The 21,090-nt window shown below is 36.1% G+C and overlaps 1 protein-coding gene across 1 annotated transcript in view; it reads right to left on the bottom strand.

The window, feature by feature from the left end:
• CD2AP (CD2-associated protein) overlaps positions 1-21,090 on the bottom strand; it is a 140,292-nt gene that overhangs the window by 9,265 nt on the left and 109,937 nt on the right. The window contains exons 12-15 of the mRNA XM_006860532.1: positions 14,891-15,056; positions 14,385-14,527; positions 1,473-1,585; positions 712-816 (exon numbers count right to left, since the gene is read on the bottom strand). Coding sequence (XP_006860594.1) covers positions 712-816; positions 1,473-1,585; positions 14,385-14,527; positions 14,891-15,056 — 527 coding nt within the window. The remainder of the gene's footprint in view (positions 1-711; positions 817-1,472; positions 1,586-14,384; positions 14,528-14,890; positions 15,057-21,090) is intronic.

The following is a 21,090-nucleotide window of genomic DNA, read 5'->3' as shown; positions in this document are numbered from 1 at the left end:
TTCACTTTCACTTAAGGTAAAATTACCAAAAACCTAGACACTTTCAATATTTAAGAAAATCATGTTCATCTTGAAAATGAAGAGTTTAGACGAGAATTTTCTTGCCATTGCTAGTTGCCTTCAAGTTGGCGCCACCTCTTGGTGCCCTTATCATCACGTCACGTGAGACAGAGAGAGAGAGAGAGACAGGGAGAAAGAGAGATCAAGGTTATGCATGCCAAGTGTGTCTGTGGTACCTCTCACTCAGCTACATAAGGAGTAAATAAGACATAGTTTCTGACCATAAAGGTATGTGTTTGATGGGAAAAGAAAAAACAGATGTACAAGATCTTTGCCTTAAAAAAATATGAACCTAAACATTTATATTCTTTATTTAAAGCAATGTAACACATTCTTAATCTCACAGTCATAGTCAACTATCAGCTGCTCCACGGGAGAAAGATGAGGCTTTCTTCTCCCGTAAAGATTTACAGCCTTGGAAACCCTGAACAGGGTCGCTATGAGCCGAAACCGACTCCATGGCACATAATAACAACAAGACATTCTTTATAAGAATTTGCAGAGAACTGTGTCACGACTCAAATTTTAGCAGGAATTATTTTTTTTCTTGGCAGAATAATTCTTCTTAAGGGACCCTTTAAATCCCACAATTTCAATATCAACTACAGATTACAGAAATTATACAAAGCCTTAGACTACAATGCACCTCACCTTTGGAGAGTAGCTTGTATCCTTTTTAAATTCAGATGCCTTTAGGTTGGCACTATCTTCTTCCTCTTTTGGTAGCTTCAAGATTTTCTCTGGGCTATGAGTTGGCTGTGATTTTTTTTAAATCAAGAAGTAATAGAACAGAGAAAGAAAATGTGGTAAGCATTTGAATAATAAAACAAGTATTTTATGTCCCTTTGTTTTCAACTGCTACTGTTCTTTACATTGCGTTACTGTTAACAGGATGACATAATTTGAAGATGAATAAGACATTTCAGATCTTCTTAGTTTGAGGATGAAAACAACTTGTCTCTTGATGACAAACATGTTTTCCAGTTAGGTCATTTACAGTACCATACTGCTAAAGAACTAGTAATATTAACAATAAAGTGTTAATAGCACCCCAGACAATGTATAAAAATCATAAAAATAAACTGTAAAAAAAACAGGACAAATACAACCCCCCCCCCCCACACACACACACAAAAGCATATTTGTAGCTCGACTGTAATCACTATTGGACAGGCAGATTAAACAGGCTCCCCCGACCCTTTCTGACACTATGCTCTGGGTTATGATCTCCTGACAAAGCCCAATAACCTTCCATTCCAAGCCTCAACTTAAGCATTTGTCCACTTGAGTATACAACTATCATTCTAATTTTTAAATTTTATTGGAGCTATAAATCTTCCTTCCTTTTTCTCTTCAGATGAACTCTGAATTTGCTAAATTCTCTGTGTTTTGTGACAGCAGAAACAACTTACAGAATGTCCACCATTGAAGCGACCAGGCAACCTTCTTCCAGGCATCTTAGGTCTATTTGCAGTGAGATGTAGTAAGTTTTCTGAGGAAGCTATATCATCAAAATTTACAAGATCTAAGGAATAAAAATAAATGTATCTACTAAGGGATAAATGCATATTTTAGAAGGTAAAAAAAATGTTTTTGAAAATTAAAAGTTGAAACAAGTACCACTACTTTTAAGGACTTACAAATTGAACTGTGCTTTTCATATGCATTTGGAAAACAACTCAAACCCTTAAAATAAACATCCTCTTCACCTGATAAGTTTTATAGTATAAGATTGTATCAACAAGATAAAGCTCATGCTTCTAATACAGACTTAAAACCTCAACAAAAAGTTCTTATTAAAGGAGACACAAAGAATGCTCATAGTCACAAAAATCTGCACCTACATTGTGCTAGTATAAAAAATTGTCATCTTAAGTTCTTATGAGTTCTATTTCTTAAACCCATAATTAATTATAACCTAGCCAAAAACTTACAAATAAAATTGGTTGTAAACTGTAAGAAGTACCCTAACATTTTTAAGGGTTTAACTATACCTGGTACTTCGCTGCATCTAATTTACATTGCTCACAGTGCAAAGTGAAAACATTATTTAATGTGTGTTTATTTATGTACAGATGTATGTAAACAGTATGTTATACCTGTGACCCAAACTGTTCATGGTTCATTGCAGCACTGCTTAAACACTGCTGTGTTTAGGACTCATAAGACAGCTATAAATCAAAGGGAAATCAGATACCAACAACAAATGTGTATGTTTAAAACAGTGATCTATAATGCTTTGGCTTTTTCTAGATGATCCAAAAATATCTCACTAAAAGAGGTGATCTTGAATTCTGAAGCCCAGTTATCTGTATAATAACCCTAAAGGCAAAGTCCAGGTATTTTCATTGTCTTTATAGTCTTCCTTTAGTCTAGAGGAAGTTTTGAGTTTTAACCATAGCCAAAAGGTTCTACATGGCAGCAGAAATCTTTGGACCACTCCAGGAGTGGATTCACTTTTCATGTTACCATTTGCTTGAAAATTCATAGAATTTTGTCACATATTTAGGTGACCCAATTCAGTGATTTGTTATTTCTTAAAGATATCTAAAAAAGTATTTATCACAACCCTCAACGTTTACTAATCCTTCATATTCGGAGTAATTACAGAAAGTACCAATGTTGGGCAGAGAAAGAGGCATTACTGTCAGACAAGATGTATTTTACAACTGAACTTATTAATGAATACTGTTTATTTTCTTCTATCTTCACATTCTAGGTTTTTTTACTTCACATCTTTGATTATGTCACTAAGCTAACATATCAGAGATACTCTAATATACTCAATTTAATTTTTATTTTGAGTCTCTTGGTAATTGTAAGCAATAATAAAATAGGAAGTTCTGGTGACATAGTGGGTTATGCGCTGGGCTGTTAACCTCAGGGTGGATGGTTTGAATCTACCAGTCACTCCACAGGAGAAAGATGAGGCTTCCTGCTCATGTAAAGATGTACAGCCTTGGAAACACTATACAAGGTCACTATGAGCCAGAACTGACTCGATGGCACACAACAACAAAACTAATAAAATGTAATTAACCATAGTAAGAAATGCAATGGCTTTAATAGTAAATGCATTATATGATACAAGAAAACTTGATTTAAATATATATTTGAGTCATTTTTAGAGCAAATATTATAAACAAAGAATCAGTGCTTTAGCAAAAAGTGGTTATACTGATGCGTATATATTGAAAACCTACCAAAAAATCTTGGAAAATATAATCATTTTGGCCTGTGGAGATTATTTTCAAATGCATATTTAAGCAATTTGCATAAAACAAAACCAAAAACATAAGAAATGATACAAATGTAATTCAAAGGGTTAAAGAAAAAGAGAAAAACAACCCGTGGATGTATAAAATTATACACCATGCTCAAGTAAAATGCTATCCATATGTCCAGTTTGGGCTACAACACCAAGACAGATATTTTCACTATTCTAGAACTCTTCTTGGGTTCTCCATTTAAGTCATCAGGTTAGTAAAATGAAACCATGCACATTTTGGACTCATGATATATCTGAGTATTTAAATTTTACCTAGAGTGAGAACAATGGATATATACTATACACATGGCATAAAAGATATGACAATCATGCAACTTTTGCATTGTCATTCTGCCAGACATGTACATTTCTGCATTTAACCTAGGATACATGGAATTTTTTAAAAATCAAAAGGAAATACCCAATTTGGGAGAAAATAAACTGAGTTTTATAGTTTGCCAATGGGAAAAATAAAGTTTAATTAGAAGAATATTTGAAACTATTAGGAAAATGTTTCCAAAATGAATTTCATTTTATGAAATGGAAAACCAAAAGGGTTAGAACAGACAAACATGTACAGTTTTAGTAAAATTACAAAGAAGAAAATCAATCTGCACCACCTATTTATACCGAATACACTATTTTGATTTCTTTTAAAAACTGTTATCTTACCAAAATGGAGAAGGGTAGGATAACTTCCTGACACGTAAGAAGGTAAACATGGCAAACAGGCTAGGAAACAAAATCTGGAAAGAAAAGTCAAGGATAGGAATGTCTAGGAAAAAGACCGAACCAAAAAAAATCATTTTACAAAGCAAGAAAAAGAAACAGTTGAAGAATGAGTAGAGTCATTTCAATGCTAAATATACAGTTATTGTGGGTTATCTAAATTTATGTAAGATGTATACTAAATTTTAGATTTATTCTTTAGTCGTTCAAGAGGGAAAAGTATGGTTAGCATTAATTTCATTATACATTAAGCTAAAATGAAGCCAATTACTCAATGAGCAACAAAACTGCTTCCAAAAATATGATTTAGGGCTTTACTCTTAAGAGGTCAGAGTAATAAATCAACAGAGTAGCACCTCATAATATAGTTACAAATTAAATTACACTACCTCTTAGTCAAGTTTTAGACATTAACATATGAAAATAATTATAAAAGAAACCAATTTAAATTTTATCATAAAAGAAAAATTTGCCAAATATCATTTAAAAATTCTGCATTATAAAAGAAGCAATACAATCTTAAAGAAATTTCACACATATATAAAAAAAATTAATGCTTCATATGATAATTGCTATAATATAACACTACCAAGGAAATGAATTTTAGAAACTAACATTTTAATCTCTGCATGGTAATCTACATTTTTGCATATATATGTTTACACACAGGTCACTTTTTAGAGTGTTTTTTACTCAACAGTGAGCCCTGGTAATGCAGTGGCCATAGGTACTCAACTGCTAACAGAAAGGCCAACTGTTGGACTCTACCAGTCACTGTGGGGAGACAGCTGTGGCAGTCTGCTTCCAAACATATTTACAGCCTTGGAAACACGACGGGGACAGTTCTAGTGTGCCCTACGAGGTAGCTATCAGTCAGAATGAATTTACTGGCAGTGGGTTTTGTTTTAATTACCTAACAATCACTTTCTAAGAAAATCCCACCCATAATTTTTTTCTGTTCAATGAACAAACATTAGACAAAACTTTCAAACAAAAATAATCATTAAACAGAAGAGAGAAAGAAAGTTCTGTACTCAACAATGAACAGACTTTTGGATCAAGTAATATGTCTCTAAAAATTTCTTTTAATCCTGAAAGAATTTATCACAGAAAAACAATAAAAAGGAAAAGAAAAGAAAAAATACTGTTTTCTATGGACACCTCATCATCTGTGTGCTCTCAAAGAAATACCTATGTTACTACTGTATTTTCCATTTTGTACTTCAAAGTAACCTGAAACAACTTTACATACCTGAAAAATTATTATTTTAGAAATATTTGCACCATAAAAGCTGTACAATTTAGCAGCAGTGGAAGCAGATTTTCCTTAAAACAATTTCTAAGCAAGTATTTGAAAAAAAAAACACAAAAAATAAGACATGGGTGTCCAAATTGCTTTGCAATTTAAAGCATTATATCATATATGAAAACATATATGAAGAATTTAAGTTACTTCATCCTATCAAAAAAGAAGTGACCTAATAGCATGAGAATCCCTAGAATCCCTATGCTTTTTCTATATGTACAAAAGTCAATTTATACAAGGGAGCTTCAAAAATTAAATTCAAGTGGGACAATTAAAAGACAATAATCACTGGCTAGAGGGTAGAGGGACATGTTACTTGAGTGGCAGGGAAGGCAACATATGAAAAGAGGCAGGGTGGCAGAAAAATGACAGGTGCAGACAGAGACAGGTATGCATGGGTTAAAGGGGATAGAGGTAAATAGTGATACACAGACAACCTTGGAACAAAAGTGTTCTGTGTGTAGATGTATGAACAGAGACACAGGCTAAATGAGTTTGGGAGGAAGAGTGGAATATATACGTATTTATATAGCCCACAATTTCACATATGAGGTTGAAAGAGGTTATTTGTACATGGAGTCCTGGTATAGGACAAGCATAGGGCCATAACTTGGCTTGAACAGCAAGTTCAGCAGTTCAAACTCACCAGCAACACCTCAGTTGGAACTGACTCAATGGCAATTAATAACAACAACCCATAGGAAAGAAGCGAGACAAATGTTGTTGCATGGACGGGATTGCAATCACTGAGATGAAACAGAGCATATGATTTGTTGAATGTAAAACTGATGATCTTTTCTGTAAACCTTCAATTTACAATTTAAAAAAGAAGACAATAGACTTTCCTCCTTAACTTTTTTTAAGTCCTCCCCGACTCTGTTGTTGTTATGTGCCGTCAAGTCGGTTCCGACCCATAGCGACCCTGCATATGGTTTCCAAGGAGCAGTTGGTGAGCTTGAACTGCCGAACTTGCAGTTCAAACAGCTTTGCAGTATGGCACGTTAACCCACAGCGCCACACCAGGATTCTGGTAGCGTAGTGGTTATGAATGGGCCTATGAACCGTAAGGTCAGCAGTTCAAAACTACCAGCTCTTCCGCGGGACAAAGAAGAGCTTTCTGCTCCCGTAAAGATGTACAGCCTCAGAAACCCTGTACAAGGGTCGCTCTGAGTTGGAACCAACTCCACGGAACATAACCACAACCACCCACTCTGTGGCTGGATAAATTTGTAAATCCTACCTTACAGTAAAATCAGGAAACCATGTTCTGATATCTTGGTGTGATGCTGTGGGTTAATGCACTGGACTACAAGGTCAGTTTGAATGGCAAGGTCTTCAGTTCAAACTCACCAGGTACTATTTGGAAACCCTATACAGGGTCACTATGAGTCAGAATTTACTTGACAGCACTTAGCAACAACAACAAAAGCACTGTAGGATAAGCAAGAGAAGGCTAATTGCAAGGTCAGTGGTTCAAACCCACCAGTCGCTCCACAGAAACTCTCTACAGGGTGGCTAAGAGTTGGAAACAATTTGACAGCAGTTGACAACAATGTATAAAACACTTAAGGAATTTATTAAAGGAATTAAAGGGAATAATCATTAAGATATTTTGGCTCTCGTGGACTTGTTTTCATTTCCTTCAGCTTCTTCAGATGATCTCTAAATTCAGGTGGGATATAGTCAAGGTCATATTTTGGCACTTGTGGACTTGTGTTCATTTTCTTCAACTTCAGTTCTAATTTGCATATGAGTAATTGATGATCTGTTCTACAGTCTGCCTCTGGCCTTGTTTTCACTGATGATATAGAGCTTTTCCATTCTCTCTTTCCACAGATGTAGTCAATTTGAGTTCTATGTGTTCCATCTGGTGAGGTCCATGTGTATTGTCGTCTGTTATGCTGTCTAAAGAAGGTATTTGAAATGAACAAATCATTGGTTTTGCAGAATTCTATCATGCGTTCTCCAGCATCATTTCTATCACCAAGGCCATATTTTCCAACTACTGATCCTTCTTCTTTGCTCCCAACCTGTGCATTTCAATCACCAGTAATGATCACTACATATTGATTGCATGTTTGACCAATTTCAGATAGAAGAAGTTGGTAGAATTCTTCTATTTCACCCTCACTGGCTTTAGTGGTTGGTGCGTAAATTTGAATAATAACTGATCTTCCCTGTAGGTACATGGATATTATCCTATCACAGACTGAGTTGTACCTCGTAACTGATCTGGATATGTTCTTTTTGTCAAAAGAATGCAACACCACTCCTCTTCAATTTGTCAGTTCCAGCAAAGTAAACCATGTGGTTGTCAGATTGAAAATGGCCAATACCAGTCCATTTCAGCTCACTAATGCCCAATATATTGATGTTTATGCGTTCCATTTCATTTTTAACAACTTCCAATTTTCCCAGATTCATACATTATACATTCCATGTTTTGATTTTCAATGGATGTTTACAGCTGTTTCTCTTCCTTTTGAGTTATGCCCCATCAGCAAACGAATGTCCCACGGGCTTTTCTCCCATGGGTTTTACTCCATTCGTGTCATCACAGTCAACTCTACTTGGAGGAGGCAGCTCTTCCCCAGTTGCATTTTGAGAGCCTTCCAACCTGAGGGGCTCATTTTCTGGCACTATATCTGACAGTGCTTCTCTGTTATTCATAAGGTTTCAATGCTAAATATTCGGAAGTAGTTTGTCACTGCTTCTTCTGAGTCTATTTTTGTCTGGAATGCAAATTCAAACTGAAGCTGAAGAAAATGAAATCAAGTCCATGAGAGCCAAAATATGATATTGAATATATCCCACTTGAATTTAGAGATCATCTGAAGAACAGATTTGATACATTAAACACTGAAGACCAAAGACCTTGAAACCACAACCTGAGTTGTGGGATGAACATCATACATGAAAAAAAGCGCAAAGTCATTAAGAAGACAAGAAAGGAGGATAAGGTCAAACCAGATGTCAGAAGAGACACTAAAACTTGCTCTCCAACGTAGAGATGCTAAAGCAAATGAGGAGGTATAAGAGCTGAACAGAAAATTTCAAAGATTAGCTCAAGAAGATAAAGCCAAATATTACAGCAAACTGTGCAAAGATCTGTAATCAGAAAACCAAAAGGGAAGAACACGCTCAGCATTTCTCAAGCTAGGAGAAATGAAGAAAAAATTCAAGCCTTGACTTTTGTTATTGAAAGATTCTCTGCACAAATCAAGAATAATGCAGAAAGCATCAAGAGAAGATGGGAGGAATAAATAGAGTCACTGTACCAAAAGGAACTGGTTAATGTTCAACCATTTCAAGAAGTAGCTTATGATCAAGAACCAATGAAACTGAAAGAGGATGTCCAAGGTGCATTGATAGAATTGGCAAAGAACAAGGCACCAGGAATTGATGGAATAAAAATTTAAATCTTTTAAGAAAGTGAGGCGGCGCAGGAGGCACTCACTCATTTCTGCTAAGAAATTTGGAGGACGACTATCTGGGTAACTGATTGGAAAAGATCCGTATTTTTGCCCATTCTAAAGAGAAGTGACCCAACAGAATGCAGAAATCATCAATCTCTTTGATATCCCACGCGAGTAAAGTTTGACTAAAGGTAATACAGAAACAGCTGCAAAAATACACTGACAGAGAACTTCCAGGGGTTTAATCAGGATTCAGAAGAGGATGTGGAACAAGAGATATCATTGATGATATCCAATGGATCTTGGCTGAAAGTAGAGAATATCCGAAAGATGTTTGCTTTATTGACCACGCAAACGCTATGGACAACAAACACTGCAAGGTATGAGTATTTCGGAACACTTAATTGTGCTCATGAGGAATCTGTACCTGGACCAAGAAGCAGTTGTTTGAACAGAACATGAGAACACCGAATGGTTTAAAATTAAGAAAGGTGTGCGACAAGGTTATTCTTTCACCATACTTATTCAAACTGTATGCTGAGCAAATAATCCAAGAAGCTGGGTTATATGAAGAAAAATGTGGCATCAGGATTGGAGGAAGACTCATTAACAACCTGTGATACGCAGATGACGGCAACCTTTTTTCTGAAAGTGAGGAGAACTTAAAACATTTACTGATTAAGATCATAAGAGCACAGCCTTCGGTATGCATTGCATTTCAATGTAAAGAAAACAAAAATCCTCACCAATGGGCCAATAAACAGCATTCTGATAAACAGAGAAAAGATTGACATCGTCAAGGACTTCATTCTTCTTGGATCAACTATCAACACTCACAGAAGCAGCAGTCAAGAAATTAGATGACGTATTGCATTAGGCAAATCTGCCACACAAGGCCTTTCTAAAGTGTTGAAGAGCAAAGATGTCAGCTTGAGGACTAAAGTGTGCCTGACCCAAGCCATGGTATCTCCAATAACCTCATATGGATGTGAAAGCTGGACAGTGAATAAGGAAGACCGTAGAAGAACTGATGCATTTGAGTTATGATGTGGAGAAGAATATTGAAAGTGCCATGGGCTGCCAAAAGAACCAACAGATCCATTTTGGAAGATCCATCTTTGGAGACCAAGATGGCCAAACTTCGTCTTTCATACTTCGGACATATTGTTAAGAGGGACCAGTCGCTGGAGAAGGATATCATGCTTGGTAAGGTGAAGGTCAGAGAAAAAGAGGAAGACCCCCAACGAGATGGACTGGCCAAGTGGCATCATTGATGAACTCAAGCATGGCAACAGTAATGAGGTTGGCCCATTATTGGGCAATGTTTCATTTTTCTGTGCATAGGGTCGCTATGAGTTGGTACCAACTCGAAGGCACCTAACAACAACAAATCATTAGATAATCTACTATGTTACAAAGGAGCTCTGGTAGCATAGTGGTCAGCAGTTCGAAACTACCAGTGGTTCCGCGAAAGAAAGATGAGGTGTTCTGCTCCCATGGAGATTTACAGCCTCACAAACCCTGTGCAGGCTCACTATGAGTGAGACCAACTCTAGGGTACTTCACAACAACAACTATGTTACAAGCACTTAATAACAATAACAACAATGGATTAGAGAAGAAAAAATATGAAATGGGTTTAAAATGGAGAAGGGAGGAAAGAAGGAAAATAACATTTGTAATAACTTCCATGTCGAGCATTCTAATAAGTGTAGTAGATATCCTAAAACTAAACCACTTGTCCATACTGACTTAACATTGATTGACCCTTAAGGACAAAATAAACTACCCCGATAGGGTTTACAAGTTATAAATCTTTACAGAAGCAGATGGTGGATTTGAAAAGTAGACCTTTATTAGCCAAGTGATTAACTACTATCCAGTAGGAAATCCTGGTGTGGTGCTGTGGGTTAATGAGCCAGACTGCAAAGCTGTTTGAAATGCAAGGTTGGCGGTTTAAGCTCACCAGCTGCTCCTTGGAAAGAAACCCTATACAGGGTCGCTATAGGTCGGAACTGACTCAACGGCACTTCACAACAACAACAAGTGGGGATTCTTAGTAGATACACTACATCATTTAATTGCAAGTGAGAGGACTGATGAAGAAAGATTAAACTTGCATACAATACCCATTAGGTAATAAATAAAGTTCACATTAAAAAAAAGTAGTTTAGTGTACTTTTTACCATATGATTTCATCACAAAATATTTTATATAATAATGAAGTTCCTAATAAAGTTTTAATGCAATAAGGGATATGTTTTAAGTGTTCTAATGCATATATTATGGGGTCACTTCATATATTACTTTTAAAAAACTTTTAAACCTCAAGCCAATTCAAAATTATAAATTAAAAGACGTGTCAAACTTAATGCTGAATATGAAGTGTCAGCATCTCCAGAAGAGAGGTAAAACACTTTTAAAGTGCAAGCATTAAGAACTAGTGATATTCTAATAAAAACAGTAAGTAAAGAAGACCCTCTGAACTCGGGTTTGGAAAAATGGATATTTCCTGCCACCAATGATGTCTTTCTTATGTTAGCATAAGATTTTCCCTAAAACAGTACTGAGAATATTACAGCTTGCTTAGTAAATACCTACTGCTTACTATAAACTCAATTCCCCAAATATGCATTTCTGAGTTTTACAAGATATGCAAAAGTGGGTACTCCAAAACCAGGCTGACAGTCGATGCAATAAAGAACAGCAGTTTAGGCATTCACTGGAATGGATTATAGATCTACAGCTTTGAACTTCCATTCATCTTATTAGAATCTAATTATTTGATGGAAAAAAAATAAAACACAAACTAGAAGTTTTCAAACGTTCCATAAAGTCTCTTTGTTTTTGAAACAAAAAATAATGGCAATAAATGTAAGTTAAGACAGGAATGGGACCAAAAAACTCTGTAATACTCAAGTACCAATTAGTTTGACATTGGTAAATAAAACTGTAGCAAAGGGAACAAAGGTCACTGGTGACAGTATACAGGAAACTTTTAAAAAGTGGATTTCTTGTAATTTACATATGCTTTAAAACTTTCTAATACCTTCAAATAAACATAATAAGCAAATGTTTACATATAATACAAAACATAAAAACAAACACAAGACTAATTACTACTCCTTCCTATCAAATTTAAGACTTTTGTGATAAAGGATGTAAAAAATAAGAGACATTCAAAAGATGGTTATCAACTGATGTTTTGCTTTCCAGATTAAAAACTATGTAAACTAACTTTTTTCCTCCAGTAATTACTTTTGAAAACAGACTTCTAGCTATACTTTAAATCATAACATAATATAACCAGGTAGAATTTTATTTTTCACTCCTATCTTTAATAAAAAGGAACATAGGATTTTTTTCTAAAGTCATAAAGATTTTTTTTCTTTACATAATAGTAAATAAGAACAATTTTCACCAGTCAAAACATACTGACATGTTCTAACATGCAACCAACATCTCAATTCTCAGAAACTAGTAATGCATATGGCTTCATTTAGAGCAGGCAGTATACAAATATGTAAGGAAAGACTCTAAAAAGCATTCACATTGAAAGAATCAAGGAGGACATGCTTAAGTCAGAGCTTTCACACTGGCAAACTGAAGAGAAAAAAACTCAAGAATAGCACATATTACAAAATGATCACAGAAAAACCAGCTAAGTGTAACTGGGCTTCAAGTTAAAATATAAATAGCAAATGATAATACTGAAGCTAAAAATTATAATATTAAGACAGATTTTAACATTTTAAAGAGTATCATCAAATACTTTATATAAAGGGTTTTTTTTTTAAAGAGTTCTCTTTTGATTTACGTAACGTTGGACATTTCATCTCTCTATAGCTTACTTTAGGAGTCCTGGTGTGGCACTGTGGGTTAACACGCCAGACTGCAAAGCCCTTTGAAGTGCAAGATCGGCAGTTCAAGCTCACCAGCAGCTCCTTGGAAACCCTATACAGGGTCGCTATGGGTCGGAACTGACTCGACAGCACTTAACAACATAGCTTACTTTCCTTAGATGCTAAATAAGGAAAAATATCATAAGCCTCCTATAATTATTGTAAAGATAAAATAAGAAAAATATGAGAAAGTGCATAGAAAAAGTAGAAACTAAAAGCAAATGCAAAGCATTATACAGTAACCACCACCAGTATAACTGATTGCATGGTACTGTTTATTAATTGCTAGATCTTGTATCAAGACTTTTTTGTTGCAAGTTTAGTATTTTGCAAAGAATGGGTACAAAGACTTGAAAAAAGTTCGAAGTAGAGAAATAAAGATGATTAAGGAGTGGTTACGAATCGGGCTGTGAACCTTAAGGTCAACAGTTCGAAACTACCAGCAGCTCCTCGGGAAAAAGATGAGGCTTTCTACTCCCGTAAAGATTTACACCCTCGGAAACCCTGTTCAGGGTCGCTATGGGTCGGAACCGACTCGACGGCACTTAACAACAACAACAACAACAAGGAGCTCTGGTAGCATAGTGGTTACGAATCGGGCTATGAACCACAAGGTCAGCGGTTCGAAACTGCCAGCGGTTCCGCAGGAGAAAGATGAGGCTATCTGCTCCTGTAAAGATTTACAGCCTCGGAAACCCTGTTCAGGGTCGCTATGGGTCAGAACCGACTCGATGGCACTTAACAACAACAAAAACAGTGGCCTGAGAAATCAGTCCTGAAGCTTAGAGAACATTAAGAAGTGAAGCCTGCGGATACATATGAGAATCATAAAAAGCCTACATTTTTGCAAGGGAAATTAAACTCTTCCAGAGAAGTGGAGAAATAAAAACATTCTTTTTAAACATTGTCTAGTGCTGATGGAGGAGTCCTGGTGTGGTGCTGTGGGTTAATGTGCCAGACTGCAAAGCCGTTTGAACTGCAAGGTTGGCAGTTCAAACTCACCAGCTGCTCTTTGGAAACCCTACACAGGGTTGCTATGGGTCAGGATCGCCTCGATGGCACTTAACATCAACCACAAGTGCTAATGGAAGGAGCTCTGATAGCGTAGTGGTTACAAATCAGGCTGTTAACATCAACGTCAGCAGTTCAAAACTACCAGCTGGTTCTGCAGGAGAAAGATGAGGCTTTCTGCTCCTGTAAAGATTTATAGCCTCAGAAACCCTGTATAGGGTCACTATGACTCGGGTGTCAATCTGACGGCACTTAGTAACAATAACTAATAAAGTGCTGATACTGAAAGACAAAATCATCTCATTTTTTAACTTTGAAAAATAAAACATATTTAAATGTGGTACCACCTCATCACTCCTCGGAAAACCTATTCAGGGTGGCTATGAGTTGGAACTGACTCTAAGGCACTTAACAACAACAACATCGTAATTCTGTGGTGAACGTACAGACTAATTGGTAGATGATTTTTCAACATCCATCTCAGCACACACACAAAAAATTACTTGGTCTTAGATATTTATTTTCTTTTAGTTCTTAGTTTCATTTCATTTTTAATTTTGGCTACATACATTTTTTAAATTTCCATTATAGCTAACCACATACAAAATGTATATAGAAGTCTCTTATTTTTAAATAGTTTCTGAAAACTATATTAACTTTTTAAAAATATACCTTTCTACATGTTGACTTACCTGTTTCTTTCGAGCTTTTCATTACAAAGGAATCTAGTTCTACTGATTTTGGTCTCAGTGGTAACTGCTCAGATTCTAGCTTTGGTTTTGATACTGGCTCAGTTTCAAATTTTGATGAGATGGTAGAAACTTCCCCATTAACCCTGAATTGAGAAAAAAAAAACATATAAAAAAATCACTTGTAAGTGAAACACAACCATTTTTTAAAACGTGGTTTAATGACATTAAACATTTGACAGCATAGAACACTGATTTCTTTCTGCTCTGTTAAACAATTTCCATAACTACAAACATCTGTCCTAAGACTGATCACAATATAATCAGAAGTGTAAAAACGATTTAACAAGTGAATACCTAGAGTGAAATAATTAATACAGAATAATTTCAACCTATAGAGAAAATGCAGAAAATAATTTAAAAATCATTTTGGATTTATAAAGGCAAACAAGGCATTTAGGTAAATGATAGGTAAATCAATAAGCTAATTTAAAATTGGGAAAACTTACTTGGCTATAGGAGGTGGTGGAGGAACTGGTTTTTCCGGTCGCTTTGGATACACTATACCAGGAGATCTCAATAAATTATTGGCTTTGGTGGGTGGAGTAGGCTTCTTGGGTGGGACTTGTGGAGCAGCTAGCTTAAGAGGTTTCTGTTCTAGAGTTGATTTTTCATCTGATGATTATAAAATTATTTTAAAATTTATTAATAATGAAAACTATTTAGGTTTTCTAATTATAAAAGTTAATGCCAAAGTGGAAAAATCTGAGACAAGAGAGAGACATCAATTTTCATTTAACTATATATCTTAGTTTTATTTAGTTATGTAGATCAACTGTTTACTTAAACCATATCCCCATATATGGTCACTATGTCTCTATGCTTTAAAACCATCAGTTTCACGGCTCAAAAATTAGTTTTCTGGAAGATGTTATTTTCAGAGAAAAGGAAGATGAATCTAAATAGGAATACCTTTCAAATTTTATTATGCACAAGCATCATCTAGAGATGATTGTTAAAAATTCAAATTGCAGGGCTCCATTCCCAGAAATTCTGATTTGGTACGTTGGGGAAGAATCTAGGAATATGCATTTTAGGTGAGTCTCAGGGTTGAAGGTCCTATCTTTCATAAAGACAGCTATTGTTGTTGTTGTTAAGTGTCATCGAATCGATTCCGACCCATAGTGACCCTGTACAGGGTTTCTAAGGAGCAGCTGGTGAGCTTGAACCACGGACCTTGCAGTTCAAATGAAAGACAGCTATAGAAGACTAGAAATTCACTAAATATTTATGACCAAAATAACCACATTATGTGGCCTGACCTGGAAGAGGCCCCCCTGCTTTCTGTTCCTTAGATCAAAATGAAGTTTGATGAATTTAAATAAGGTAAAAATATAACATGTTTGTTGTTGAAGTGCCGTCGAGTCAGTTCCGACCCATAGCGACCCTGTACAGGGTTTCAGAGAATACAATTATGCTCATAGAGTAAAAAAATCTATTTTCTTTTCAAATTAAATACACTTCTTGAAGAGTTATCATGCAGCCATCAATATTAACTTTTAATTTGTCATCATCCCTAGGTAAGTAGATGGCCATCGGTCAGATTCATTATCAATGAATCCTTTTCCTTCTTACAAGATAATAAAGTAGCTTTCTAAAAATTGGCAAATTATTTAAATAAATAAAAGCAACTTTTCCTTTCCTTTAACATTATAAACTATTTTCAAAGTGTATTATAATAAATCAATGCACGATTGTGAATTAATTTTTTCAAATGAATCTCATACATTAATTTTCTAAAATGAAGATATTTAACTTGTAAATGAAGACTATTCTGAAAATTATGGGATACTTAATAAGCATTCAAAAGCCAAAAAAAAAAAAAGATCAGTTGTGTGTCATCGAGTCGGTTCCAACCCAAAATGACCCTATATAGCATTTCCAAAGAGTGGCTGGTGACTTTGAACTGCCAACGCCGCGGTTCAAACCAACATTGTGGTTGAGTGCTTATCCTACAGAGCTACACCAGGACTCCAAAAGACCAACAGATGTATAGTAACAAGGAGAATCCTGAGTGGCACAAATGGTTTCAGCAGGCCTGCTAACCGAAAGGTTGGTGGCTCAAAGCCAACAAGCACCACTGTGGCAATAGGCCTGGTGACCTGCTTACATTAAGATTCCAAACCAAAACCCGTTGTTGTCAAGTCAATTCTGACTCATAGCAACCCGGCATGAAAAGAGACAAAGTGTTCCATATTGTTTCAAAATCCGTAATCTGTATAGAAGCCGAATGTCACACCTGTCTGCTGTGGAGGAGCCTAGAGGGTTTGAACCACCAAACTTTTGACTAGCAGTAAAGTACTTTAACTAGAGAGAGTGTGCCACCAGGGCTCCTCTCCTTAAGACTGTTGTGGATATTAAGTGCCGTCAAGTTGGTTCTAACAGCAATCCTATACAGGGTTTTCAAGGAGTGGCTGGTGAGCTTGAACCACTAACATTGCAGTTCAAACTGACCTTACAGTCCAGTACATTAACCCACAGGGCCACACCAGGACTCCTCCAAGAAAATCCTATGGAGCAGTTCTATTCTGCTTAGAATCTATTCGACAGCAGCTAACAACACTAAAAATGTTGAACATTTTTTCATGTGTTTGTTGTTCATGATTATCTTTTTTGGAGAAATATCTATTTAAGTCCTTTGCCTCCTTTTCTTTTCTTCAAGGCTTGTAAAAACTGATCACTTTATTTAATGTTAAAGTTGTAGACATAAAATATTTCTCTAAGAAATAAAAAACAAAGAAGAAAATGCCATTTAGCATCGTTGGGTGTTATCAGTCTAGGTCATCAGGAAAAACTACTGTAATAAGCTTCTTTCTTTAATAGTAAAATTTTAGTCCAAGTTTGAATGGGTATCCACGACATTTTTCTTTCTCTGCACTTTTCATCCTTTTCCACATTTCATATACAAGGATAGATGCAGCCTTTAAAACTTCTTTAACAGGAACACATCTAATATACATTGCTTGCTTCTCAAACAGTAATTTAACTCATCAGATAGCCCAGCAGTTTCATTCTCATGAATATTCTAGTCATAATAAAACTCATTAAAACACAGATAAGTCAAATGAATTGTTGTTGTTAGGTGCCATCGAGTCGGTACCAACTCATAGCGACCTTATGCACTGCAGAATGCAACACTGCCCAATCCTGGGCCAACCTCACTATCGTTACCACATTTGAGCCCACTGATGCTGCCACTCTGCCAATACATCTCACTGGGGGTCTTCCTCTTTTTTCTCTGACCCTCCACCTTACCAAACAGGATAGCCTTCTCCAGCAACTGGTCCCTCCTGACAATATGTCTGAAGTAGGAGAGACAAAATTTGGCCATCCTGGCCTCCAAGGAGCACTCTGGCTGCACTTCTTCCAACATAGATCTGTTGGTTCTTTTGGAAGCCCATGGCACTTTCAATATTCTCCTCCAACACCATAATGTCAAATGAGTATAAGGTATGTATTTAGATTTGGAATGCTGTGATACCCTGGACTGATCCAGGATCATTAAACGTAAACTTCCTATTGCAAACATAAAGCTGGAAGTGAGTCCTTCCATAATGTTGTTAAGTGCCGTCAAGTTGTTTCCAGGTCATCGTGACTCTGTATAGGTTTCTGAAGAGCTGCTGATGGGTTTGAAGCACATCTTTCTGCTGGGTATACAACCTAGTGAAAAGTCCTAAGTATAGGCATATTCTATTTTAGTTCTTGACCTAGTGGTTAGCTATTCCGTGCTTATTCTACAGCTGTACACCAGGACTTTATAATATACTATCCATTTATTCTGTAGACCAAGAATGCTACTGGCCTGTGACATCCATGCTCATCAACTATAGAAGCCAACATCTGGAGGTTTTACAACAACATCTTAAAATTATTCCTCCAGTGATTAGATAGTGACAAAACTACCACAGAGGACATCATCAGGGATGACAGAATGAGCACCTAAGGCAGCTCCTTCTCCTTCAGCTTCAACTTGAGGCATTTTGAGCACTTCATTGTGAAGTCTCCATGTTGAGGGTGACAGGGGCAGCATTTTCCCTTTGCTTAATTTTCAACTGGGCTATTGATCTTTTTGTTGTTGAGGTATGGATTCTTTATATGTTCTACATACTAGGCCTTTACTGAACATAAAATTTGCATTGTCTTCTCCCATTCTGTAGGCTGCCTTTTCATTCTCTTGATAATTTATTTTAATGAGATAAAAACTATATAATTGTTCTGAAAAGGCAGTGATTGCATTTACCTCCGCATATATCACTAGAATGCATGGTGAAAATAAATGTTACAAACATACGACTGCACTGACTTCTTTAATTGTCAAACCTCAAAACAGTCTTCTAGAAGTCCTGGTTGATACTGTGAGTGGTTCAGGGCTCAGCTGCTAGCTAAAAGGTCTAAACCCATAAGCGCTACACTGCAGAAAGATGTGGCAGTGTGCTTCCATAAAGATTCCAGCCTTGGAACCCGGGTGGGGCAATTCTACTCTGCCCTACAGGGTCAGATTTGACTAGAAGGCAATAGGTTAGTTTTTGTAATATGGTTTTCAGTCTTGATCTCTCTTGAAATTTCTATGGCATCTGACAATACTTGGCACTTCTTTCAGAATTTTAACTTTTTAAATTAAAATATAACATTTTCAGAAGCTTAAGTTACAAAGCTTGACAAGTCATGACACCACAACACGAATACTGAGTAACTACTTCCAAGGTCAAGAACTAAACCGTCCACATCTCTCAAGTTCTCCTCATGTTACTCCCAGTTTCTTCCCAATCACTACTCAATCATTCCTACCCAAACGTGTCTTCCAACACCACAAATTACTTTTGCCTACTGATATATGGTATCCCATATTGCTGTGGGTTGGAACTGATTTGACAACATTTACCAACAACATATGGTATCCCAATTTATGAATATACCTCAAAAGACCAATTCTAATGATGGGCATCTGTGTTATTTCTAATTAAGGGTCAATACAAGTAATGCTAGGATGATGTTGTTGTTAAGTGCCTTAAAGTCAGTTCTGACTCAAAGCTACCCCCAAATGCAGGGTTTCCAAGGAGCAACTAGAGAACTTGAACAGCCGATTTTGCAATTCAAACCAACCTTACAGTTCATCCAATGCATTATTCCACAGCGCCTCCCCAGGACTAGGATACACTTTCTTATTTGAGTCTTTTGGTGCATATTTGTAGCGCGCACATTTCTGATGGGTACATAACCCAGAGTGAAAGGTACTAGGTATAGGCATATGTCATTTTAGTTCTCAAGCTTAGTTAGACAAAGCGATTTTTACTCCCACCAATGGTGCCTCAGAGTTCTGCTTATTCTGTATCCTGGACATTTAGTATTATCAGTCTTAAAATTAGTAATTCTCATGAGTGTACAGTTGTCTTATTGTCATTTAAAGTAACATTTCCTTGATGAGTAATGAAATTGGGAAACTTTTCAGCTTTTGATGACTGGATTGTTGTTGCTGTTGTTAAGCGCCATCAAGTTGGTTCCGACTCATAGCGACCCTGAATAGGGTTTCCAATGAACAGAGCAGCTGGTGAGTGGATACTCCACTCCAAAATCAAGTTTCTACTTAAAACTTGTATTTATTTTTTACTGCACTGACCTTTTCTTATTAATTTGTAGTAATTCTGGATCTGAGTATTTTGTCTGTTCTATTTGCTTTGTAAATACATTTTCCATTGGCGGTGTACATTTTTACTCTCCTAATGGCAAATTCCTATCAACAAACATTCCAAATTTTAAAACAGATTAAATGATCAATCTTTTCCTCTGTGGGTAATGTCTTATAGAGCCCTGTTTAAGAAATAGGCCCCTATTCCCAGGACACGGAGATATTTGCTTCTGTTATCTTTTAGAACATTGTTGTACCTTTACAGCAACAGTCATAATTCATAAAGAATTAACTTCTGTGTATGTTATGAGGTAGAGTTCATGTTTGATTTAGCATCATTTATTGGAGAAATATTCTTTTCCTACTGCTCTGTAGCATTAACTTTTGTCATAAAGCACCAATTCATCTATTTCTAGATTCAAATCTGTGTTCAATATGAGGAAGAGGTTAAGGTTTATCAATATTTTATGTGGCCATCAGTTAACCAACACTGTTTCTCCAGTGCTGTAACAGCTTTGTAATCAATCACATGGCCTTTAATGCTCTCTTAAATTCTAGCAAAGCTTCCTTTTCATCAGTGTTTGCCTAGTATAGCTTTGTCTGACATTTCAATTTAATCTTTCCTGAATCCTTAGCATTAAGGTGTGTCTCTTGTTAGACAGTTATTGTTGGTTTTTCTTCTTTCTATTTCATCCATCTAACTGAAATACTTAAATCTATTTACATTTATATAACCACTTAGCATTTGCTATTATCTTGCACTGTCTATATGCCATCTTTTCACCTTGTTTGCCTTCTACATAATAATTTTATTTTTTTCATTTCCCCTTTAGTATTAGCTTGTTCTTGTGTTTTTTGTTGTGTGACTTCATGTGGCAGAGTAGAATACCTTCATAGAGTTCTCTAGGCTGTGATCTTTAAGGGAACATATTGGCAGGTCTTTTCTTACACAGAGTAGCTACAGGGTACAAACTTCCAACATTTCCATTATTGGCAGGTCTTTTCTTACACAGAGTAGCTACA

Source organism: Chrysochloris asiatica, unplaced genomic scaffold (assembly GCF_000296735.1).
Source record: "Chrysochloris asiatica unplaced genomic scaffold, ChrAsi1.0 scaffold00038, whole genome shotgun sequence".
NCBI lineage: Eukaryota > Metazoa > Chordata > Mammalia > Afrosoricida > Chrysochloridae > Chrysochloris > Chrysochloris asiatica.
The sequence above is the reverse complement of the archived record's forward strand: the minus strand, read 5'-3'. Positions and strand labels throughout refer to the sequence as shown.